The sequence below is a fragment of the Bombus bifarius genome, unplaced genomic scaffold (genome assembly GCF_011952205.1).
Source record: "Bombus bifarius isolate JDL3187 unplaced genomic scaffold, Bbif_JDL3187 scf7180000008234, whole genome shotgun sequence".
Taxonomy (NCBI): domain Eukaryota; kingdom Metazoa; phylum Arthropoda; class Insecta; order Hymenoptera; family Apidae; genus Bombus; species Bombus bifarius.
This window is the reverse complement of record NW_022884529.1, coordinates 156021-182614: the sequence shown is the minus strand read 5'-3', so window position 1 is coordinate 182614 and position 26594 is coordinate 156021. Positions and strand designations below refer to the sequence as shown.

Genomic DNA, 26594 nt, shown 5'->3' with positions numbered 1-26594 from the left:
GTAAGAATGTAGGGCACCTGCTTAAATCGAAATAAATTTAACCACACTATAAGGGAGCATCGTTATTAGCTACTAATATATATACAACGAACGGAATATCATTTGATAACCGACGTAATAAATGATGTATACTTACACGTTGTTTAGTTTCGACTATTCGTTTTGCTTGCCGATGTACACGTGTCTTCTTTCTGCCAACTTTAAATTTTCGATAATAAAATTATTACCTTGTTATTTTTATCTCATTTTTATCATTTCTCATTAATATTGTGCCCACTTCATATTTGGTATGAACAATGCTCTCAACGTTTTTGTATAACTGTTACAGCTCTTTCACTAATAAAATAAGTATTATATCTTTGTCAGAAGCATTGAATCGCGCAATACTGATTCGTTAAACAAGATGTGATAGTCCCATACGTTGTTGCCCTATATAAATAGCAGATTATTATGTACATACTGATAAGACGTATATATTTTCATAAAAAAAAGAACTCCGAAAAAAGACGTATGTATATATATTTTTTATTTGCACGATTAAAATCATTATCTCTTAAGATTATATTATACATACATTAAAGACATTTTTTATACATACATTTTGCATATTAGTACTAAGAAATATTTTACTTACGAAAAAATAAAAAATGGATATCCAACAAAAAGAAATAAACATTGTTGCTTACATTGACACAGTAATTATAATAAAAAAACAACGATATCCTAATGAAAAGATTGTAAAAGGAGTAATTGCTTATCGAAACTGGAACATGTACTTCATATCTCTTTTTTTTTTATTTCTTTTCCCATTCATTGACTAACTAGTTATTCGTTAAATTCAAAATACCAGAATATTTATGAAAAAATACTATTGTTGATCGGATGATCAAACTGGAGATGATAAAAGCAAATGTAGACGAATTAACTGATAAAAAGAAGAAGAAAAAGATGATAATATTATGTTTTCAAGGATGTGAATGTAGTGGCTATAAAACATTTTTCAATGAAACACTTTCTATTATGTTTCATATTTCACTTACAAAAAATCAAACCTATATATATATATATATATATATATATATACTATTATATAATCTTAAAAAATTGATTATGGTACAAACATATATTCATATAAAAATTATCATCTTTTATGTTTTGCAATTCATTATATTATTATTTCTTTAAAATAAAATTATAAGATAGGACCATACAATAGAAGATAAATGTCATTAATAATATGCAAACTTCTTGACACCTAATAAAAAGAAAAAGTCATTTCACCCTATTTTAAAACATACGAACCCATTGAAAGTATAAAGTAATTGTAAATTGATTTATTAAACATAATTCAAACGTTACTGTAAATCGAGATGAAATATGTGACAGAATAGATTTTTCTTTCGCAGAAGAAGAAGACGAAGAAAAGATTTTACATGTGCCGCTAGTTCTCTGTAATAGTAACAACCATCAGATGGCGCAGTAATGTGAACACTACTTGAACACACGGGAGTTTCCAAGCTCTGGTGTGATCGGCAGCAAAATGGCAGCGAGCGACTCTACTACGGACGACAGTCTTTATCCGATAGCTGTTTTGATCGACGAACTAAAAAACGAAGATGTACAGGTGATTCTAAAAATGCTCGAAATCTATATTTTATAATTGCAAAGTAATAGACTTGCTGTACCGCCTGCAGTCACTAGAAAAAACAGAGTGTCAAGGCGGCTACAGTGGTAGCGTACAATTCGATAGAGTATTCCTTTAGTCTCCTGTCATCCTAAATATTCTCTTTTCAATATCAATACATTCAATATTATGATCTATTTGTATAACAATGCTCACGTTAAAAGCTTTGAAAATTCAAAACTTCAATTTGGAGAGATATATTTTGTTACTTGAAAAAGGGAGGCATTGGTGATGATAATGAGTGAATCATAGAGGGTTGACCTGCACATTTATGGAATTTTTCTTGTTACAGTTACGGCTGAACTCAATAAAGAAATTATCTACGATTGCCCTTGCATTAGGCATTGAACGAACACGCAGCGAATTAATACCATTTCTAACTGAGTCTATGTATGATGAGGATGAAGTTCTGCTAGCTTTGGCAGAACAACTTGGACAATTTACTCCTCTTGTAGGAGGTCCAGAATATGTACATTGTTTATTGGTATATATCGTTATTTATTTTTCATTCAACAGCTGAACTAACAATAATATTTAGACAAAAGACGCCTGTATACAGTATATAAGTTAGTAATTAATCCAGTAAATAGATATTAAATCAGTTAACTTTTTTTCATTGTCATAGAATCATTTTTCATAATTGTAATTCATATAAAGCATGTGCTATATTATAACAAATCATGTTTGCATAATTATGCATATGCATATAGTGTTTCAAATAATAGATAATTACTTTGGAACATTAATGCTAGCATATTATTTTTATCATTGTATACTTGAAACAAAAGAAATTGATTACAATAGAGATAACATTTAGCTTGAGACATTTAAGATTATACTTTAGATATTTAAGATAATACTTAACAAAAAGTTCATTATTAGTAAACTTTGTAATAAAAATTTATTTTAATACAGAAACCTCTGGAGAGTTTGGCAACAGTTGAAGAAACTGTAGTTCGAGATAAAGCAGTGGAGTCTTTAAGAACTATTGCTGCTCAACATAGCTCAACAGATTTGGAGGAGCAATTTGTTCCTTTGATACATCGTTTGGCAACAGGAGATTGGTTTACATCAAGAACATCAGCATGTGGTTTATTTAGTGTCTGCTACCAACGTGTTAATCCATCAGTTAAAGGTAGAACATAAAGATAATTTAGATTTTAGGAAATATAAAAAGATTTGTTCTCTGTTTCCTTATATAAATATAAATTGTCTTCCTCTTCTTTTTGTTTTTTAGCATGTTTACGAAACCACTTCCGTAACTTATGTCAAGATGACACTCCAATGGCACGACGATCTGCTGCTTCACATTTAGGTGAATTTGCAAAAGTTATGGAAATTGAATATGTAAAGGCAGATTTAATTCCGATGTTTGTTATTTTGGCTCAAGATGAACAAGTAAGATAATACATAACAAACAATTATTCTATTAATTTTAAAATATTCATATCATTAATATTTACATCATATTTTATAGGATTCAGTACGTCTCTTGGCAATTGAAGCTTGTGTTAGCATTGCAGCATTATTACCACAAGAAGATGTAGAGCAATTAGTTATGCCTACACTTAGACAATGTGCAAGTGATCAGTCGTGGCGTGTACGTTATATGGTCGCAGATAAATTCACAGATGTAAGCTATATTTACATATTTTTCTTATTTGTAGTAAATATTTAAATAATATTAATTTTGATTAATTTTAATCAACTTCAATTTTTATTTACAGCTTCAAAAAGCTGTAGGTCCAGAAATTACAAAAACAGATCTTGTACCAGCATTTCAAGTACTATTAAAAGATATCGAAGCTGAAGTTCGAGCTGCAGCAGCTGACAAAGTGCGCGACTTTTGCCAGAATCTTGATAAATCCAATCAAGAATCTATCATTATGACACAAATATTACCAATAGTTAAAGAACTTGTATCAGATCCAAACCAACATGTAAAATCAGCTTTAGCGAGTGTTATAATGGGTCTTAGTCCAATACTTGGAAAATACAAGTAAATATATATATATTTATTTAATTATATAAATATGTTTGAAATAATGTAATAATAATACTAAATTTCTTAAATTTGCAGTACAATCGAACATTTGTTACCATTATTTTTATCACAACTCAGAGATGAATGTTCAGAAGTTCGCTTAAATATTATCAGCAATTTAGAATGTGTTAACGAAGTTATTGGCATACAACAACTTTCACAATCTCTTCTACCAGCTATTGTAGAATTAGCCGAAGATTCGAAATGGCGTGTAAGATATGCCATCATAGAGTAAGAATTTTTCAAATATATTATGATGTTAATATAGAAATTATTGAAATTAAACTTTTTTTATATAATGTAAAGTGTAATGTACATATATATATATATATATATTTATTTATATGTCCTAGATACATGCCATTGCTAGCTGGACAACTTGGGGTAGAATTCTTTGATGAAAAACTAAATTCCTTATGTATGACTTGGTTAGTAGATCACGTTTATGCCATCAGAGAGGCAGCTACGTTAAACTTGAAAAAACTGGTAGAAAAATTCGGCCCTGAATGGGCACAGAATACTGTAATACCTAAGGTTTTAGCAATGTCAAGGGATCAAAACTATCTTCACAGAATGACATGTTTATTCTGCATCAATGTAAGTAAATTATTTCATTTTTTATATAGTAATTTATAATTTTTCTATCATTCGCTTTCCCTAGGTATTGGCAGAAGTATGTGGTCAAGAAATAACAACGAGGGTGATGCTTCCGACTGTCTTAGGAATGGCCACTGATAATGTTGCTAATGTACGATTTAATGTTGCTAAAACTCTTCAAAAAATTGGACCTTATCTTGAACCTTGTGCTGTACAAGCTCAAGTAAAACCTGTACTTGATAAGCTCAATACAGACAGTGACGTGGATGTCAAATATTTTGCTTCGGAAGCAATTGCAGGCATCGCAGGTAAAACTTTTATTATTTTATTTCATACAATACTACTCTTCAGAAAAAATCTGTGATTTTTATTTATTACTTTTAAATTACATTTTGTATAGAATACATACTGTGTTTCAGCGTAGGTTGAACAAAAAAAAACTGCATTTAAAATTTATCCATCAATATACAGAACCTCAGTCTCAAGAAGTAACCTGGAGCAAACATTTACACTTACACATGGCAACAGGTAATATTATTGCACAGTCAGAGCAGATCTAATGTCGGAAAAGAATATAAATATGAAATTAGTAGTTCATATTAAACGATATTTTAAATTCTGTTGTATCTGTATATTTATAATTATATTACTTATTATTAAATATTGAATTTAATTGGTAAAATGTATTCCTTATACGTACCTAAATAATGATCTAAAAAATAATATAGTAATAAAAGGTACTCAGAATCATTCCTAAAATCAGACACTTCATTATAATCTGCTCTTCCACATTCATTGATCAAAAATTACTTTATCTTTTAATAATCAGTATTTTAATTTGGTACATAACATTGTTAAGTATTGTAAACATAACAATAAAATTAACAATGAATAATGTAATTTTATTTTGGCCTTTTTATTTAATAATCAACTTGGACATTGTACAGTCTGTATCTTCGCGCTTATTATTATTTTTCTCTACCTGAATATACTTATAGTGCTGATATTAATATTTACTTATAGTTTTTTTACATTTCTATAGTATTTTTTAGTTCTATCAAATAATGTATTAGAAAACAACATGCTTAAGTTTCATCCGCAGGGCAATGGAAATGATAACATATATCAAAAATTTTGAATTTTAGAATTTTGAAAAATAAATTAGTTAAATTAAATTTAAACATATTTATAATATAAGGTAATTTATAATATAATTGTTTAAACAACATATACTTTCAATATAAATTTCTTACATTAGCCGATTTATAATAAAAAAATATATATGATAATGTTATTTTTTGATCACAATAGTTTAACACTTTACATTAAACAGATACTTTTATCAGTATTACTTAACAAGGGATTACTAATTATTAACACTTACAAATATATCTTTTAACAGTTATTAGTAAAACTACCCCGCGCGTAATAGCATGTTAGCTTTATAATAAGTTATTAAAACTAGAATATTTTTGTACTACTACAAAAAATGCAGCGAAGAATGATTGTTAGTATTACAATATTACATAACATATTTCTTTCCAAGAAATGGAAATATATATCACTCGTTAATTATGATACTATATATACATTCTATAAAACTAAGAGACATATGAAATACGAGTATTTTCAAACATGAAATTCATATATCGCGGAAACAATTCATATTTTATTTACTTGGAACTGTCACGCGTCAATGAATTATTTATAAAATATTTATCATTATTCATAATATTTCTGGATTTCATAAAACCATACATGTAGTACGTATGCAAACTGCGCGTTCATGTCATAAACAAATTTTTATAATTAGAATGATCTATCGCATATACTATTGCATATATTATATTTTTTCTTATAACATTCCACAATAAACATTGAGCCAATTATGTGCATTTAATGCTGCAGTAAAAGGAAAACATTTTGTTTTTCCACTCTTACACCAAAAAGCATATTAGTTTCAAAAACAACATAAAATTAGATATGTGCTCGTTATTTTTATAATGGTAACATTCCATTCTACAAAATTATATTTATTTCAACTATTACCATTTTGCATATCTCAATTTATAATCTAAATTTAAAGTTACATATTTGCAAACTCAAAACTAAACTATTTTGCTTAAATAATATACAATATATAATTTTTATATAAAAGAATGCTCTTTTCAAAATTATTTTTTCATTTCCATTCTAAAAATATTGTTTTGAATAATGAAAGTATATATTTGTTGCCAAAACTGAAAGTAATAGACAAGATTTAAATTTATGGTAACTTATTAACAGACTAGTTGTAAACCATAAAAATATTTGAGAATCTAATTGTTAAAAGAGTAGTAGATTATTGTGTGATTTCCACAATTCGTTAAATAACTACCAACATTAACTCTTAGATAAAGAATGGTAGAAAAATGTTCAATGTATGATATATGCAATTTTGCATACTTTTTACATGCATGTAATTGCAAAAATTTCTTTCTAGCTTTGTTTGCTAAATTTTCTTACAAATAAAGACAAAATATACCTTACATCATTAATGATCAAATATCGATTATATCGTGGCTGTTTCAGATTTTGCCAAGTCTACACAAACTGTATGACTAATAGTTGAAACATGTGCATTTCCGTTACTATCAGAACTAATAATATTTAAAGATGAAATTTTGGCACGTTGATATGCCACAACTGTGTTTAAGCTTAAAAACCTAAAAATAAATTTTCTCATAAATATAATATATAACGATACATGTAGAGTGAACATAAATATCAATATTTATTAATAATTTACCTTATACAAACATACATAATCAACAATGCAGTACCAGCTGCAAGCATTCTGATAATTGGACCTTCTACTAATTGAATGAGAGTCCAAGCAGCAGCTGATGATCCACACATGGTTGTGACAATGGCCATAGTTTGCAAACAATGACGAGAAGTTATACCATTTTGCCAGTCCAATTTACTTGCATGTTCAACATTGTAATTTGTACCACACACTTTGCAAGTAAGACTGTCAGCATTTATAGAACTCTGAAATGCATAGTGCACATATGATAACATGATAAGTACCTCTACAAAATGAAAATATTTTATATTTTACCTCGACCAACCATCGGCGCAAACAATTGTGATGAACTGCACTCACATCACCTCTACATTGGCAAGGTTGTATTAATGGACCAGCATCTTGCCTTTCACTATCGTAACAGATCCAACAATCTTTGCTGTTAATTGATGTTCCATCCGAAAAAAGTGCAGTATCTTGTTCTGCATTTTTATCTTGTAATTCTATTTCTTTCATGTATTTCGAATGATCTAATCGTTTCAAAAGACGCTTCGGATTTAAAATCCACAGCTGTTCAGGACTAAAATGAAATGAAAAATAATTATATTTAAATAATAATCAAAATAACAAAAAATTAAAATAGCATGTTTATGGAATTTTATATCAACATACTTTTATATTATTATATTATTTATTAATAAATAATACACAATACAAACCTAAAACAATTCCATAGCACACATGGAAACCATAATATTACGCCTACTTCAATAATACGGAAAACAATATCATGACAATTCCTACTATATAAAGGAACTCTGTAATAAAAAATATGTAATGAATAATTATTAAGTATAAAAGAATGTAATTATATCCAATTAAGACATTATCTTCATATTTACTTTGCTTTCCAGAATTCGCTAAGTGTTTCACTGCATAAAAATCCAACAATAATAAATAACATGAAAGCTTGTGATAATAATCCTACACGTGACTGATGCAATTGAGAAATATTTATTTGTTCTTGCACTTGAGATAATTGTGATGTACTTGGAACTGGATCAAATAATTTTGCAGTAACTTGTTCTTCAGCATTAACTTTTAAATCAGAGACTGTACGTTTATTCAAAATTGTACTATTTTGATAATCATTCAAGAAACCACCTCGAATCTAAGACAAAGTTACTTTAATAGAATGCTTATTTATTCATTATTTATAATAAAAATTTCAAAAAACTTACTTTAAAGTACACTTCCACTCCATAAATTAAGAAAAATATCACAACAATAAACAAGAGCACTGCATAGCAACCATTAAAAACATGGGTGTAAAAGCTCTGAAAAAGATCATTTTGAGTATAATGAATTAAAATTACTGATAGTGTAGTAACAGATTACCTAGGAACTAAAAAATAATTAGCCACTTGCGCTACCAATAAACTCACAGTTGCGCGTGCCGTGCGCTACAATATAACATGTTACTTTGTCGCCTCACCACGTCTGCGAGTGCAATCTTTTAAGCAGTGTCTCAGCGCATTGGTAGGGTCTTACATAAAGAATTTTATATGGATATCAATAAATACTCACGGCAACAATAGCATTTTATTTATTAATAATCTACTACTATATGATAGATTATTACAAACGAACGATCTGACTGTTAGTCGACGTGCGGCACACATCATTTTTATTTCTGCGAGAAATACCTATCGACGTGGTATACACGTCACTGACGATTTTGGAACAAAAGCATCTTGACATGCGTGACACTTCTTTCTAGCGCAAGTGGTTAAAAGTTCACTACTATATATATTTTTATTTAATTCACCTGATCTTCTTGGGAATATATTTGAGTAACAATAAATTCTGCTAAAAGCAGAGAGTATGTTAATACATTAAACACAGCAAAACCTATGAATGATTTTGAAAGAAACTGTGGTTTGTCCCATGACATATTTCTTAAGTGAAATACTTCAGCCCAGAAACAAACAATTAAAGAGGATCCACTTAAAACAAGTGGATAATATGCAGATAATAAACTTCTGGACCATCCTTCTTTAAATGCAGTCTATCAAAAGATAAGTTTAATATTTTATCATTATTTAAAGAAGATTTAAGATCTTTAATAATACATTTTGTATAATATTTACCGGCGATGTAAAATATGCTCCTCTTATCAATGATGCGAGAAATACAATAAAATATAAAACTTTTTGTGTTGTGACTCTACAAGCTCTAAGAAAAGATGGTGCTTTCATTTTCTGCCATTCTGCGATGATACACATAATCAGTTGTATTAGACATACAAATGCCAGCATAAAGAATATAGTTGCGAATGCAATGTAGTAACTTAAATTTGGAACATGACATTCTAGTCCATCAAACTGAATCTATGAAAAAAACATAAAAACTATAGTCAAAAGTACAAGAAATGGACTAAATATTATCTAATTATAATGAATTACAATTAAAATATTACCTCGCATAAACAAGTACCATTATGACATTCTCCATGTCCAGAACAATTCTCATTGCCACAAGTATCATTCCAAGCCATCATCCCAAACTTTACTAATAAAGTTAATGGATTTTGAGTACTCAGAGCAATCATTTGTTCCATGATCGCAGTATGTAAGACTGACTGTTTTTACACAGTCGTCACAAGAACCTGTTAAACATAAGAAGCAAATATATAGATATCTCCAAAATATTAAAAAAATAACAAACAAGAAAATGTCAGATTACAAAATCTATAATATTAATAATATTATGAAATAGCACAAAGAAAAAAAAATTTTTTGATGAACTTTTTTAATGATGAATAGTACAGATGTAAACAAAAAATATTATGAAAAGGATAGTATATCATAAATTAAATTACACAAACTGTTATATTACGTACCACAAAATTAGTCCATAAATAATATTCACAAACAGTTTTATAAATCTAACTATAAAGTAACAAAAAAACATTATAAGCTAGAAAAAATTGAAACATCACTTTGATATAATCCAAACTTACGAATAAATCAAACAATTCACCCTTGACACTTGTGCTTTTTATTCATATAGATGTAATGAGACAGTCCAAGTGTAGTCGTAACTATATACCTACGCAACAACTTAACTCTTCGTCAACTATCACTATTACTGCTTACTGCATTTTTAATAAATATTGACATTAGATAAAACGCAAGAGTTACTGTCACTAATCTTTTCTTAGCATTTCAAAGTTCAAAGGTAATTAAACCATTAAAGAAGACACATCACCAACGAATACACTTAATTATTATAATGTTCTTTGTTAGTACTGCAAATTAAGTGATCTCGTTTTTCTTTCACATACATCCACCTTTAATAATAATAATACAAGCATAAACCAGGTATGAGATAGATTTGATATCTACTATTTATTTTTGCGTCGCATGTTTTAGAAGCCTGTAAACCATAAACTTCTTTACCATTTTAGTCTTATCTGTGGCTATACCAAAGAGCTTGTATTTTGTATAAACAAGGTATAAAATGTCCTTGTTCAACATACATACTACTGTTGACTGAGAAGTATTACATATTAGACATATCCTACATATGTGAATCAATGAATAACTTTTGTACATTTTTAAAACACTCTTAAATTTTGTAGATATTTCACGATATAATTTGATTATGTAAACATTTTGGAAAAACATACGATTAGCGAACCAGACTATATATATTTTCCAAATAAAATTATTTTCATTATGCACTGGAGTTTTAATTTCAATTGCTGTTAATGCTCTGATCTTATTTTGTGATAAATTTGTGAAATTAAGAATCACGAAATCATTAAATCATATAACAAAAATGCATTGACTATTAGCTCTATGTTATACCTCGTCTATGGACTAGATCCTTTCATAGAAACATGTATATTATTTTCCTTAATTTTGTAAAAAATATACTTATGCAAACTCATTCTGTCTTTATTTTTATTTCGCCACAAACATTTTAAAATATTTACTTTTCAAACACTCTTAACAGACTATATTCTCCCAAAAATTGCTAAATTGTACAATTAAAAAAGATATCACGATAAATATTTATATATACTTTTACGTTTTAAACAATCTTATGATAAATTTACAGTAAGAATATTATATAATATTTAAAAGACATTTCATTATATATACAAAGTTTATATTCACAGTTATTTCGGTTTATTTTTGAGTTTAAGATAACAAATGCTTTTTTTACGATAAAAGATATTTTTTTTAGTTTATATAAGAAAAGTTTCATTTAATTGAAATTTAAAAATCACATGGGTTATAAAGGATTGATTGCAGAACGCATCTACAGTTTAATAGTTCACAGTTTGTCAGTTTACGAATGGTTTACAAGAGGTTCCGGCTGATACAATATCGACGTGACTTCAAAGTATAATACGTATATAGCTTGGAGTTGAGTGGAATAGTGTATAATTTGCATTATTAAAGTATGTAAACAATCTTTTCTTTAATGATCTTTGCTTATTTTACAATTAAATTAATTGCCATTTTTATGTAAATAGGAAAGGTATCGAATGTTATGTAATATGTTTCATATCTGTACTAAGATTGCTTTTAAACTATAGATGTTTCAACTATTTTAATATAATATGCTAAGCGTTAAGATATTGCTTCACTATCCTAAAATATATTTTTCTCTAAGTATTATATGTTATTATCTAATACATAAATTTTATTAATCAACATCATATTGATTAAACTGACTAATAATACATCATGGAAAAATAATGTTAATATTTATGGTAATAACAGACTGTAAAAATGTTTATTAAAATGTCCATCATATAGAAATATTTGCTTGTAAAAGGAAATACATATTTAAAATTATATTTACATAATATGTATGTAGTACATATATTATTATGTGAAAATAATATTTCAGATGTCAGAAGGAAGATTACCAAAACCTCAACTTCGTAATCTTCATGTGTCAAAAGTTAAGAAAAGTTTAGGGATAGTGACAGTACTTTGTGCTACTGTTGGTATAACATGGAAAACGCTTGTTTCTGATGTATATGAACGGAAAGTTGAAGAATTTTACAAGTAATTGAAACATCTTAAACGTTTTAATATTTTGCTTTTATTTCTCATACATTTATTAATATATTCTATTATGTTCTAGAACATATGATCCAATGAAATCATTGCAAAGAATGAACGAAGCTGGACTTATGGAATCTTATAATCCATAATTATAATACAAATATATATAATGCAGACTAATAAAATAGTAATGGGATTAATAAAATCTTATTTAAGAAATTATATACATATTTAGTGAATAAATGTTATATAAAATAATTACATAATATCGAAACTCCTATGTTTTAAATAAATCTAAGGACTTTTATATATAAAAGATTGTGTATTTGGTTTAAACTATTGCTTGTGGTATATGAACATAATTATTTTTATTTCTATCATTCTTTTTTATAATAATTCAAGATATAACTTGAATTGCTTAATTCTTATTAAGCTTAACAGATTAGTGACTTTTGTTTAAATATAAAATAATTTTAATTATTTCTCATGTTAAATATTCAAAATATTAAAACTATCTAATAATTTATTATTTCAAAACTATTAATTTTGAAGCTAATTATATACTTGTTTATAAGAGCAAAAATTCATTTTATACAACACTAGAAACTGTAATAAATACTTTTCCCTATCACATATTAGGACTATATAAATTATTTTATTGTATTAGATTTCTAGAAATATGAGGCTGATAAATATAATAATAAATAAATAAATAGATTCAATAAATTTGAAACTATAAAAGGTTAGGAAACTCGAATGTTAAGATTGGCAAGATGGCGCCTCACAAATACCCAGTATGCTCCGCGCGATTGATTTGCGCATGTCAGTTGTTCGCATTGCAAATGGCGGCTCCTTGTTATTGTTCATGGCGTTTTATGACTTGTCCCTTTATATTACCGATTATGTCGAGTTTTTTCGTGATTTCTACCGCGCGCTATGTGCAAAAAGTGAAGTAGGACTTGCGCGGTATATTTTAGATTAAAATTAGTGCTCTTGTGGTGTGGCTCCGTGCATTTTCAACGCGAGAAATCCCGCACGAAGTTGGAAAGAAATGGGGTAACGTTAAAATTTTCTTGTGTTCATACGGTATGAAATCGTTCTGTGCAAAGACTGAAGTGAGGCTCGTTGGCTACCATACTAATCATTATCGAATTTTAACTTTGTTTTCGGTAAGCATATGTAATTACGAGGTATAGAAAAAAGCTGCAAAATAAAAATGTTCAGATTTTTGACGGTCTATCTTGAGCATGCTTGAGCCCACTTCACGTACACCTCCCCCGACGGACAAAATGGTGGCCCCCCGATATCTAGTGCTCAGTATGCCTTATTTTGTCAAAAAACGTTATGAAAATTGCCAAAATCAGCTAATCTCTCACCAGAATACTAAATTCCGATTAGCGCGACAATTTACATTTTATGTCTGGTTGAAAAAAATATTCTATAACCTATTTTCTTCCACATAGAAGTTGTGCCCCTGGCTTGTGGCCCAAAAGATTTTAATTGCAGTTCGTGAGTAGTAAAATTTGATTCAAAATCGTTTATGTTTCATCGCATGTTTGTCGATTCGGTAAATATCGATAGTGCAATTGATGGTAGCTTTGTATTTTCTTCGTTAATCTCTATAATTTGGCAAAAATCGCGATCAAATTATAACCTAGTAATGCTCATTGGCCTCACTTTTTGTTTATGCACTATGTTTTCGTTCCTGTTTTGTTTCGACTTGTCAATTTTACATTTTTATTCGTTGTTTTTGATATTATACTCAATCTTTCCCTTATTATTCCCATACATTTGGCCAAACCTGATTCAATTTATCCATTTTTAGATATTTCTGCATGAATATTTATAAAATTTTTTCATTTTTGTAATTTTGTTACAGTCATATTTGTATAAATATATATTATAAATATGTATTATAATTTGTCATTTGTTGATATAACAAAACGAAATTGTATTAAATAACCAATACTAATAATAATATCTATTTTATTAATATTTTTAATATATTTTATATATTTCAAATTATTTTTATTTTCTTATATTTATAATTAATATATTAGTATTATAATATATATGTATATTAGTATCTTAATTTAACATGTATTTCTGAAGCTTCATTATGATTTTATTTCGTAAGAGTTATAATTTGAAATTAATTTTCATATTTATATATATTAATGACTATAAATTGTTGTAACTTCTATTGCACATTGTAGTAATTTATAATTGACTCCAATTAATTGAAAATTAATTAATTAATTTATTTGTTACTTTCAGATTATAATCATATATATGTTATTTCCACTTTAATGCAATTCCATACATAATGAGTAAAGTTATATAAGCAATATATTAATAAAATTTAATGAAATAAAAACTTTTCATAAAAAAATTAATAATGAGAAATTAATAATGACATATATTTCAAAAGTTTATGTAATTATTGATAAATAATTTATAATTTCCAAATTAAATTACATATTGGACAATTTTTACATTATAATGTGTAAGTTACATATGCCATGTCATACCATATATAGATATGAAATAATTTATTTTGTTATGTCAAGGTAGATTTATGACATTACAAATTGACATTTTTGATAACATTTTATATTTCTAAATTGTTTAAACACAGTTATATTACAAGATAAATTAAATAAATTATTATTTAATTTTGTCTGATAAAAGTACATTATTTTATCTTACAGAAACAATAAGCATATTTATTAGTGCTGGAGTGGTTTGGAGTTGTCGGTTTGAAACCGACAGTCAAACATCTTATCACCACATATTGTAGTGATACCCTGAGGCGTTTGTAACCTCTCTGGGTAGTTATGTGATTTGTGGTTGGTAAGTATAACAGATTATATGAAATTATATATTTTGTACTGTATAATTTAATGTAACTTAATAATGTTTATCTTTTTGTTAAACAATACTTTTTTTCATTCAATTAATATGAAAATATAATAACACACATTAATTCTTTATTATAGGGAAATGTATTACTTTTAAATTCTTCTTTCTCTGTCTTTCTGTACCCTTCCTTCTCTTTTTAATTATGATAATAAACTTGTTTATAAAACTTGAAATGAATTTTATTTATATTTGTATGTGCATATATAATTAGGTTATAAATTTGTATATATTGTAGTCATGGCGGCTGATAGTGATGGTGATCTAATTCAAACAGTTGTAACGTGTGAAGGTAATTTAGAAGATCCAGAATTTCCACACAAATTTAAAATCATTGTTGACCATCTTAAATCTTTGCTTTGCAAAGGTAATTTTTACAGATAACAGTTTTTAATTTTAAATTTAGAAATACCATTAATATTGAACACAGTGTATAACAATACAATGTATGATATTTAATGATTTATAGACAAAGGAGATGGTTTAAGAGTAAACAAGGTAGAGCCATGGAATTCTGTCAGAGTCACATTTTCAATACCCAGAGAAGCTGCATTACGTCTTCGAGAATTGGCAGCTCAGGGTTCTTCAACCCTCACACAACTTGGAATTCTTTCAGTGCAGGTTGAAGGAGATCAGGTAATATCTGTTATTTAATATGAATCAGTTTGTATATATAGTTGTATGCTAGTGGCTGAGTTAACAAAGACCTAGGATATAGATATTATAACATTACTTGTATTTTATACTAGAAAAAATTGTCTCAGTACTTTCATTTTTTTTATAAGAAATGGCAAATACTCTATTAACTAGGAACATTGCAAGAAGTGCTATTAAATTTTTGAAATATATAAGATAGTATTTTTCAGAAAAGTATGATAAATGTAATGAAGGTGACCTTGGAAATGATTCGCATTAAAAATGACAATAAATATAATTCTACGTGCAGTAATTGCAAAAATTATATCTGTAATTGAACATTTTTTCAGAATATTACAATTTTATATATTAGAAATACCAAACAAGAATAAATATTATTTACTTATAATTTATATTCTTAATGTCTTACTTTTCATGTCTTCTATAACAGTATTATACATTTAATACATAATTAATAGTTGCATTTGATTCAGCCATTGGTTCCTGCTATTTGTATTCCAAGGATAAAAGTTGAAGAAATTTAACTAAATGTACAAAATATGTAAACTATGAATTGTATAATAGGTAATATCATTGAGGATAGCCAATCGCTTTAGTGGAGAGGCACAGGAAATTGTATTACGTTCAGGACCTTCACAAGACAGTGGTGCCAAATCTCAAAATGAATCCACTAGTAATACAACTAATGTGGACAGTGAGCCTCCAACAGCTTTACCTGGTCCAAGTAATACATCTAGCATTTCTTCAGCATTACGTAATGTGGCTCAACTAATTGCAGCTGGTATGCTTTTTATATATTTTATAAAATTAAGACATTCTTCCTTTTAATATTTATTATATTATTTTAGGCACATCGTCAGAAAAGGCACCACAGTTTCGTTCTCCAAATGTAGTTGCACCTACAGACTGTGATCCTATTCCACCTTTCCTTACAAAATCTGTACAGTCAGCATCAGGCAATAGCAACGTTGGTGTCTCTGGAAATCAATCAGTAACTAATCCCAGTGCTTCACCTAGGAATAATTATAATGGTCCATTCCCATTTGCCAGTATGACACACGCTGCCCAAGCGATACATAGTCGTGAATCACAAGCGACAACGATTAAAAATGCAATGCAATTTAAGCATCATGTACAGCCACCACCGCCTTATCCTGCTCAAGAGAATTTGGCGACAGTAACAACATTAACTGCTGGTCATACTACTACTCAATCAGTTGCACCAGTTGGTCAGTTAACGAATCAGTACAAGTCTCCAATTACCACCACATCTAGTCTGTCACCAAACAGTAATAATCTGGCAGGGAATTCAAATGGTAATGGAAATCAAGTTGCTTTATCCAGTCCACTTCTTGTAAATCTTTTACAAAACGATGCTGCCTCGCATCCAAACAACGTGATACCTGGCCAAAAAATTTTACAGCCAGTTATCGATAATTCTGGACTTACTAATCGTATGAGACCCACTAAAAAGCCAACAGTTAGAAGAAAAGATCTATCTTCACCTAGCGAATCACCACCGAATTTAGATTCTCTTAGAACAGAGGATCTTATTGGAGGAACAACAGTCATTCCTGATTTGTCTCAATCTTCTACATCTGCATTTGCGACTGTTAACGCTAATCAACCTTCAACTATTCCTCAACAACATCCAGTTAATGTAATTAGTGGCGCTGCACAAAATATAGCACAGCAAGCAATACATCAAGCTTCTGCTAGTGGACAAATACAACAATCTACATCACCATTGCATGCACAAGTACAAATACAGCAGAAGTTTCCCATTAGACAAGAATTGGCTTATAGACCTTCACAAGTACAATTACAGGGTCAACTGCCAATTAGACATCCAGTAAATGGGCAGCAAATTCGAACACCATTGCAACAGCGGCAGTTACTACTTCAGCAACAGCAGCAACATCAAGTTCTAACTCAACAACAGCAACAGTTGAATCAACAACAAAACATGAATACTCCGCATCTGCTTACACAACAGATTTCAAATCAACAACAATCTTTGGTACAACCGCAAAATGTAAATACATCGTTACAATCTACACCCGTGCCCAGTCAACCACTTTTACAACAACAACAATTGATGCAGCACTCGTCAGTAGGCATGAATGTTCCACAACAACGGCTAAGTTACTTAAATAATCAGCGTCAGCAAACCCCTCCTCCTTATTCGCGACAGCAGGTTCCACCACAGTCCCATTTAGGGCAACAAAATCAAGTAATGAATGTGCAACAACAATTACATCATAATCAACTTAAAAATATTAATGTTAACACTAACGCCACGACTGATTTTCGTTACGGACAAAGTCAAAATATTTTAAGCAGAAATTATCAGGCTACAACTAGTAATGCTAATGGGACCACGTGGAACGCACAAAATAACTCTATTCCACAAGGTGCTCAGGTTAATACTACTCGCCTGCCAAGTACGAATCAGGTTTCAGGTGCCTTTTCTCAATGTGGATCTCACGCTAATCATGTTTCTAATAGTAATGTCACTTCGCCTGCTATCAAGGTTGAAACATCCGAATCTCCTAAGCCTAAAGAAGAGACGCCTGAACCAGAATATACGTCGACTGGTAAAATACGACAGTTTCTTATCAACCCTTTAACCGGGCATTTGGAACCAATGCCTAGTGAGAGTTCGGATTCAGAACCAGAGAGTGCAGTGGACAACCAAGATGATTTCTTTTCCTTTCCGTCGCCATCGAATGACCGATCAAATTCCATATTTTCCGACGACGATGCAGACAGTAATTTCTCAAGAAGAAATGATACAACAACAAATACGGATCAATCAGATTCCGAAACCACGGTGAAATCTACTGCCAGTGAAGGAAGTTTGAAACATAGTAGAATAAAATCTAACAGAGAGACCGCACAAAGTCCAATGCCTGGAGAAAAAATCAAACTAAGGCTAAAGTTAGAAAAGTCTGAGCCTGTTACACCAGCTTATAAAGTTGATGTTTCGTTTGTAAACACACCACCAATTAGGAAAGCCGATAAATCGGTAAATAAAATGTTTAGCACTGGTATTCCCAACTCGGGGACTGGTGATGAACCAAGAGTGCCTCCGTTACATATTTCTTTAAGAGGACGTAATGCTTCGGTAGTACAAATCAGGAAAAAGGAAAAGAAATCGTTGAAAGACGGTGAATCTGATCCGACTAACATAAAAAGGCGGGGGAAATTGAAAAAAATGAAAGAATGTATAGATGGGAACAAGTTGTTGCAAAAGAAATCTTTAAGCATGATTATAGGTACTTCATCCGCATCTAAATTACCTTTATCTAATTCCACGATGATCAATAGCACCAATTCTATTAGCAAAGTAAATAATATACTGCAAACAGTTGTATCAAAACCTAATGCCTTAAAACAAGAATTACCCATGGATGTTGTACGTGTGCAAACTGGTGTTACAAAACCGAGTTCAAGTAAAAGTAGTGATGTCGATGATATACCGTTAAACAGTCGAATACCATCCCCTTCAAAACATAAAACTACTATTTTGAACCAGCCATTGAACACACAACAATCTTTAACAAAAGCTCAAGTTGAATTAGATGTTCAAAATCACATACAAGAGCATAAAATAGGTGGAGGTAAGATATATATATAACGTTTTTATTGTACAAATTTTCTTCTATGTTTCATTATATTTCGTGATATCAAATAATAAACATTAATATAATATAATAAAATTAATGTAATATAAATAATAAACATTATTATTCTTTAGTATTTAAATTACTAATTTTCTAATGTTATTTCCTTTTTTATAGGGAAAACTAAAAGAAGAGATTCTAAAAAGAAATCAGAATCAGGAGATGGTTTACATCGTGAACAAAATTTATTGTCTGGTGGCAGAATTTTGGATAACCAAGCAAAATGGAGAAAACTTAATTATAAAGGTGATTCAAGCCAATCTGTAAGAAAAACTGATACACTTTTAGCCAGCAATGATTTCAATACTGTTAAGAAAGTAGGGGAAATCAGAAGAACGAGCGACAGTGAAATTACTCGATCCGTCATTGAAAAAAATACCTTGAATGCTGTTGCTTCACGATTAACAGAAGTAAATGGTGTAAAGAAGGATTTAATTAATCAAGAAAAACGAAGAAGATTAAGTTTAATGGATGAAAAAGATCTGCATTTAGGAGGTGAATTTGATGATTTTATTTTGTGTATGAATTAAAATATACTGATTTAATATTATCTATTAAATACATACAATTAATTATTTTTTTATACATGTTACAGAATCTCAAGATGCAGAGGCTACACATTTTAACAGTCAGAAGACCATTTCTGAATGTTCCTCCGCCAGTACAGTTCCAAATACAAACACAAATACAAATACAAGCACGAATATAAATACAAAATCTACTAGCAATTCATCATTTGAGAATGAAAATTCTGGGTTAGTACCTCCAACTATATCTACACAGAATGATTCAAATCCATCTACTAATATTGAAGGCAAAGTATCTACACATGTAGAAACCGCTATTAAAAATACACAGTCAACTGTAAATAGGATTATTTCTGGAAAAAGTAAAACAGAAATGGATAATTGCAAAACAAATTGTAATATTATGGCAAAAAGTCAAATCAATCAAAAATTAAAACACCATATGGTTTCAAAAAGTGATGCAAATGCTACCATTAACAGACATAATAAAATAGAGCATTTTGGTCATAAGAAAGTGATTCAAAATCATATAAAGCAACCTGACCGATCCACAGTGGAAAACAAGATTGATAATGTGCAAAGAATTAGTTTACTGAAAACTACACAAAGTTCAGCAATAGGAAACTCAGTGGACCAAGTGCCCAGATCCCAAAGTGTTGATGTACCTTCTAGCAAGCCATCTTTACCAGTCGGAGAAATTAATGTAACAGAAGCGAAAGTTAAGCAAAAATTACTTGAAACTACAGTTCCAATTGCAATTGGAGTAGATGCAAATGTAGAGAGAGTCAGCAGTGGAGGAGGTGGTGAAGATTCAGGTATTGAGTCAATGGATGCTTTGTCAGAGAAATCACCAAATCAAGGGGAATCTCCTTTGCATAGGCCAGCGTCTGAATCAGTAACACAAAACAGTGCAAAAACTGCTGTTCAAGGGGAATCTTCCCTACCAATCACCAATAAGAACGTGCCTTCCTCAACTAGTAGTAGTGATATGTGTTCAAATTCCCATTCGGAACTTCTAAAGTCCAGTGGCCCGCAAAGGTTAAGTCCTGTGTCTGTAGCGAGTTATCTTGAAAATCATTTAAATCGCAATATATCAAATTCCAGTGAACATGACATGAAAAATATATCTAGTGAAAACTCAACTTCAACAACACAGAGAACTGGTGGTCATAGTGACTTGATTCCTAGTTTAGAAGTGACTGATAAAAGTGTATCCAGCCCTCTAGTGACAGGATCTGTGACTATTGTGACTACTTCTGTACCCAGTACTGTGGATAGTAGTGATAACTTATTGCAATGCGCACAGCAACAAACAAATGACTTTTCTGAAAAAGACAGTTGTAGCGTTAAATTAGAACCTTCTATCAACCAGCATGATCAGGGTAAGACGAACATTAAACATGAAGTGTCAAGAGCCCCAGAAAGTGTATCTGAAGATAATGTAAAGACAGTCATAGATGGTAATAGTGCAATTAGATTAAATGATGAACCTCATGGACAAAATAATAATGGTGTGCCTGTAATACAAAATCATGTTGCTTATAATAAGGTAAAGACAGAAAAACTCGATACTACAATTACAAATGAGGCTAATGTGGTGGTAGATAACTCATGTTCCAGTAGTCAGAGTTTTAGTTCTGAAATCAAAGTAGAATCTAATGTCAATGAAAAAGTTGATGATACAAGGCAAAATGATCGATCAGATAGTACGAAAAGCTGTAACATTTCTTTAAACGCAACACCTGTTAAGTTAGAACAATGTTCCGATCAAAACCAAAAATCGAATGTACAAAGCCATCAACAAATATCTGTTAGAGAGCCTTCTATGAATCTTCAAAAAGTTGCAGATGATTTGGTTAAGAAAATTGTAAATGATGCGAGTGATATAAACATAGGTATTCAATCGCCTCTTGGTGAAGATCCTCAGCCAATTAGAATTACCCCACCACTGTATACGTACTCCAATCCAGTAGTTTTACAAAGGGATGAGACTCCAAGCCCAGCTGCACAAAATCCAGAAGTGGATTCCAGTGATGTTGAACATGTCAAAAGGAAACGTAGAAGAAAACAAGAATTAGAAGGACGACAGGATGTTATATGTATAGAAGACAATGATGAAACACAATTTGTAGAAAGATTAACTTCAAATAATGCAGATGATTATGTTAAAAGACCACCAAAGTCATTGCTGGAGCAACTTCTAATAGAAATACCAAATGACACCAATGAAAAAAGATCTTTAAGAACTAGATCCCAGAAATTGAACAGTCCTGATATTGTAAAAACTCCAAAAAGTAGTCCTCATGGTCCTAATAAATTAGAGGAGAGACGCAGTATATCACCATATGCTAAAGCAAGTCCTAAATTAGGAGTATCTAAATTATCTCCTAATACGACAATAAAAGTTGGGAAAAGGAAGCGCCAAGAAAGTGAAAGTTCTGTAGCATCTAGCACTGCTGATGATCCACAACCAAGGCCAGGAAAACGAAAATGTTCAGAGAATGCTGCAGAACTTATAAAAGCTTGTATGGGTGTTGATGAAGCTGCTTTAAAGAAACAAGTACCTGTCAAAGAAGAACAGTCAAAAAAAGGATTCAATATATTGGCCAAGGCTAAAAAAGGTGTTTATCTTATATTACTTACTTTATATTGCCATTCAGTAATTTAGTAATGTTATCTCCTATATTGGTATATTATGTACGAAGTATGTCATGTAACTTTATTACCTACAACATCACTATTTTTAGAGTTATGAAAACATTTTTCCTATGAAAGGCGTATGGTTTTGTAGGGATTATCATGTGATGCAAAGATTTTCATTTTAGGTGGTCAAGAACATACTAAGAACATATTAAGGTCATCTCCATCTTTTTAAATGGATGTTTATCTTTTTTTATCAGTACCTGATAACAGTTTTTAAAGTGAGTTCAATGACCTATTCTACAAAGTATTTCAAGATATTTCTCTCATTTCTTGGGAAGGTGTTCAAAATGGACACAGTTGAAAGTTGTTCAGCTATTTTGATGTATGTAAATCTGGTTACTAAACGGGCAGTAACCAGGCCCAAGTAAATATTTAATCTTTTATAGAACATAAAAAGAATAAGTAAATTTTCAATAGTTACTACAATTAAAAAAAGAAAAATAAATAAACAAAGTTTTTAGGGCGAGAACGAGACAAGATAAAGGGAATTACTAGTTGGCAAACCAACATAAATTGTTAAACAATTTGAATCTTTAATGGTTACTGTTGTAACTTCAATGCACCTCTTAGATCGTTGAACTCGTCTTAACAGGTGCTATGAGGCATACAAATAAGAATGATCTTAATATCTCTGAGATATTTCCACCTAAAATAAAACAGTCTTCGCCATTTATCGTCTCCTGCAAAACATTTTTTACGATTTTGAAAACAAAACAAATATTTCAGGTGATAAAATTACATGAAACACTATGTATATATAAGAAAATTTCTTTAGATATTAAATATGTGTTTGTTTGTTTATATTGATCTATAAAATAACAAAGACTGCCAAAAACAGGGTAATAAAGGTGTTACTAACAATTGATCGTTCTAAACTGTTTCACGCTGAATCACTGAAGCTGTTTTGATTATACATATAATTTTTTGTATATATTTGTATTTATATGAATACATATTTGCATAACTGTCTATAATAACTTGATCTACACAAGTATTCAATCATTTCTCAGTCTCAGTCTCAGTCATGTTTTCCATAATTTATGAATAATTACTTTTGTGCCGTTTATAAATATTATTTTGAAATCGGGCCTGAATATTTTGATACAAAAATTTTTGTATTTTTAGGTCCCATTGTGGTAGAAGTAGATTCGTCTGATGATGAGCCATTGATTGAATCTGTAGGAAAAGCAAGAATGCGATTATCAGACGAAACATCCGCTGCCTCTCCAAAGTCTAAAGATCAAAAGTAAGCAACATCGGTTCAGCATTCTTTTAGCAGCAGTGCATATCTGAATATGTCAGAGATTTGAGAGCCCCGCTACGTAAATAAATTTTTGTTATTTTAGAACAAATACAAGCACAACTGTTTCTGGCAGTCAAATTAATTCCAGTAATATATCAAATTTCAATGCCAGTAATAGAGTGCAAAGAGAGAGCCGTTTGTTAACCACCAAACAACCGAATACAACTACGGTAGTTACCGCTGGAAAGGAAAGGCTACGTGGTACATCCGTATCCAATAATGAATCCTTAGGAGAAGTAACAACAAGGAGATCTGTTCGACAGAACACAGCTTCGCCACTGGCAACACCAGCAAGCAATACAAGGGGTGCATCTAGATCTACAGAAGATATTACTAGACGAAAAACTCGAAGTGGTGCTGGTATGTAAAGTTTATATACATTATAAACACAATTTATGATTAGTGAAATAATAGATATTCAGTATGTTTCAATATATTTGGTACCACTACATATAAACTTATATTTAAACATAATATATATACTTCTTATATTAATAAATATTTATCGCATTATTGTTTATAAATTATACATTTCACATACCATTTTAATTGAAGACACCTCGTACAGCGGGAACATTGTTTTAGTAACAGCTGAAGCAACAGAGCAGGCAAAACGGAGGCGAATATCCCGAGAAAACAAATGACCTTCGGGAAGTGACCTTGACAGTGATTAGCTACCGTCGCTCGTCAAGGCCTATCCGACTGATTGTGTATCTGTTATAAGTGGTTATGTGATCGCCGTGTGGCTGGACCCCACCTGGTGAAATGCATGCGTCAATACCGCACAATGCTGCTGTATATACATATATAACAGGAGTATTGTGTTTAGAGTGCTGGATGGTATTCCAAATTTTTGTTGCAATAGGAAGTATACACTGAGATTCAGTAAGTTACATGTATAAAACTTTATACTATATATATTATATATTATATAATAATATATATAATGATATATATAATATATATATTATATATATATAATATTATATGTATATTAATTTTATGTTTCATAATACTAACGGGAATATTTGAAACAAATTTCTAAATATTAGGATACGATTTCATTGTTATGTTTTTAAATGTTTAAAGTGCTCATCGTAAAAGCAAAAAAAAGGAATAAAAAGTACTTCATTATTTTTTGTTGCCGTCTAAGCGTTCTCAATTACACTTTACTCCTAAACAGCAAAGTTTAGTTACTCAGAATAATCTGCTCAATGCATTATACTTTAATCTAAGTAACTGAACTGATCCAAAACTGCCGAGTTAATGTGCAACTTTCTTTTGCCAAACTTTTATGATTCTGTCTTTAATTACTGGACGTTATTAATAGTAATTTTGTAAATTATGTTACATCATCAGCATGTACGAAATTTTACATATTCAAAATTTTTAGATTGAATATGTATAGTACTACTTTATTAAAATACTAATTGCAATAACCATTAATAAATTCATTATTTAATTAAAATCAAAGAGGATTATATAAACGATAAAGGACAACCAATTTTACATTTCAAGAGCCATTATTATTTATTATTTGGTTATTGGTTATTATCTATACGAATTAATAATGGTAAAAGAAAGTCCAAATTTTTAATGCATTAAAATAAAATCTGACTGTACTGCCATAAATAATGTACATTTCTCAAGGACAAATTTCATTGATTGGTGGGGCTTGAGTCGCAACTCTGACAACTTCACTGACAGGCTTTGTTTAAGGATATTTAATTTATATCCTGTATTCCATTGCATTATAAATTTAATATTTGCATAGTAAATATTTTCCTATATAAATAGTTATATTGAATTTAGAATACTTGCTTGAATTTATATTCATAACAAAAGAAACGTCTATAATATATTTATAGAATAATCATACTTTCCTACAAATTTATCTAATGATAAAGCTATACGTGCATTATTATAAATTTAATGAATCCTTATGTTATGTATAGTGTTACAAAATCTCTATTTTCTTCACCTCAATAAACATAGTCTTTCAGCAGGAAGTTTGTCTTGAGTCACAACATTGCAAAGGGCAGAAATGTAGAGTTATTAAGACGGATTTATTTTATTTATAAAACAAACAAAACGTTGGGATAAATCGTGCATAAATATATAGAAATAATAAGAATAATTATGATAGAAAAACGAATAATACAATGTTAATTTGATAGGTAATATATAAATGAATATATTTTGTAAATAACTTCTTGTAAAGATATATAAAAGCACCCTCATTGTACATATAGAAACTGTTTAAATTTTTATTACATTAGCGATAGTTCAAGTTGTGCAACATTGTCATATTATTAATTACTTTTTGTGATTGTGCACTGAGTACACTAGAAGCACCCTTTTGGCTCACTTAAAATATGCAAAAATGTGTATGCATACATATATATTGTATTATATATGTATGTATGTGATGTATATGAACTATTGTATATGAACAATTGTTTTTGTGAACAGATAATCTAGTTTTATATTGTATAAATGTAAATTATATAGTTGAGAGCTAGAATTTTTAAATGAGCCTGTGATAGCCATCATAGCATTTTTTATATTGAAAATCTGCATTTAGAATGTCACATTAGTA

The 26594-nt window shown here is 29.7% G+C and overlaps 4 protein-coding genes across 18 annotated transcripts; 3 read left to right on the top strand and 1 right to left on the bottom strand.

Moving 5' to 3' along the window:
* The first annotated feature begins 1465 nt into the window (after positions 1 to 1465).
* LOC117211465 (serine/threonine-protein phosphatase 2A 65 kDa regulatory subunit A alpha isoform) lies at positions 1466 to 5225 on the top strand. 2 transcript variants are annotated; one of them, XM_033455380.1, is made up of 10 exons: positions 1466 to 1624; positions 1977 to 2168; positions 2600 to 2819; positions 2922 to 3082; positions 3162 to 3317; positions 3412 to 3683; positions 3765 to 3959; positions 4082 to 4325; positions 4390 to 4633; positions 4750 to 5225. In XM_033455380.1, the coding sequence occupies exons 1-10, from the start codon at positions 1541 to 1543 to the stop codon at positions 4752 to 4754; spliced, it is 1773 nt and encodes a 590-aa protein (XP_033311271.1). In that variant the 5' UTR covers positions 1466 to 1540; the 3' UTR covers positions 4755 to 5225. The 2 variants fall into 2 exon arrangements, with proteins under 2 accessions (XP_033311271.1, XP_033311272.1); XM_033455381.1 differs by having other exon boundaries at positions 4745 to 5225.
* Positions 5226 to 6802: 1577 nt separating this feature from the next.
* On the bottom strand, positions 6803 to 10494 carry LOC117211467. 4 transcript variants are annotated; one of them, XM_033455383.1, is made up of 11 exons: positions 10136 to 10494; positions 10016 to 10064; positions 9593 to 9781; positions 9264 to 9503; positions 8942 to 9181; positions 8355 to 8450; positions 8016 to 8284; positions 7833 to 7931; positions 7429 to 7693; positions 7114 to 7358; positions 6803 to 7030 (listed from the first exon to the last, which is right to left on the bottom strand). In XM_033455383.1, exons 3-11 carry the CDS (start codon positions 9731 to 9733, stop codon positions 6877 to 6879), a joined length of 1749 nt encoding a protein of 582 aa, XP_033311274.1. In that variant the 5' UTR covers positions 9734 to 9781; positions 10016 to 10064; positions 10136 to 10494; the 3' UTR covers positions 6803 to 6876. The 4 variants fall into 4 exon arrangements, with proteins under 4 accessions (XP_033311274.1, XP_033311273.1, XP_033311275.1 ...); XM_033455382.1 differs by lacking the exon at positions 10016 to 10064; XM_033455384.1 differs by lacking the exon at positions 10016 to 10064 and having other exon boundaries at positions 10229 to 10494.
* A 934-nt stretch (positions 10495 to 11428) lies between these two features.
* On the top strand, positions 11429 to 12509 carry LOC117211468. Its single transcript, XM_033455387.1, has 3 exons — positions 11429 to 11584; positions 12040 to 12200; positions 12280 to 12509. Exons 2-3 carry the CDS (start codon positions 12040 to 12042, stop codon positions 12347 to 12349), a joined length of 231 nt encoding a protein of 76 aa, XP_033311278.1. The 5' UTR covers positions 11429 to 11584; the 3' UTR covers positions 12350 to 12509.
* Positions 12510 to 13016: 507 nt separating this feature from the next.
* Positions 13017 to 24932, top strand: LOC117211454. Of its 11 annotated transcripts, XM_033455352.1 has the most exons (12): positions 13017 to 13256; positions 13664 to 13709; positions 14912 to 15053; positions 15358 to 15486; positions 15589 to 15755; positions 16341 to 16557; positions 16625 to 19399; positions 19580 to 19957; positions 20058 to 22610; positions 23818 to 23938; positions 24039 to 24355; positions 24551 to 24932. In XM_033455352.1, exons 4-12 carry the CDS (start codon positions 15360 to 15362, stop codon positions 24637 to 24639), a joined length of 6744 nt encoding a protein of 2247 aa, XP_033311243.1. In that variant the 5' UTR covers positions 13017 to 13256; positions 13664 to 13709; positions 14912 to 15053; positions 15358 to 15359; the 3' UTR covers positions 24640 to 24932. The 11 variants fall into 11 exon arrangements, 10 of the variants coding, with proteins under 10 accessions (XP_033311243.1, XP_033311249.1, XP_033311247.1 ...); XM_033455358.1 differs by lacking the exon at positions 13664 to 13709 and having other exon boundaries at positions 24108 to 24355; positions 24581 to 24932; XM_033455356.1 differs by lacking the exon at positions 13664 to 13709 and having other exon boundaries at positions 24108 to 24355.
* Positions 24933 to 26594: the final 1662 nt, after the last annotated feature.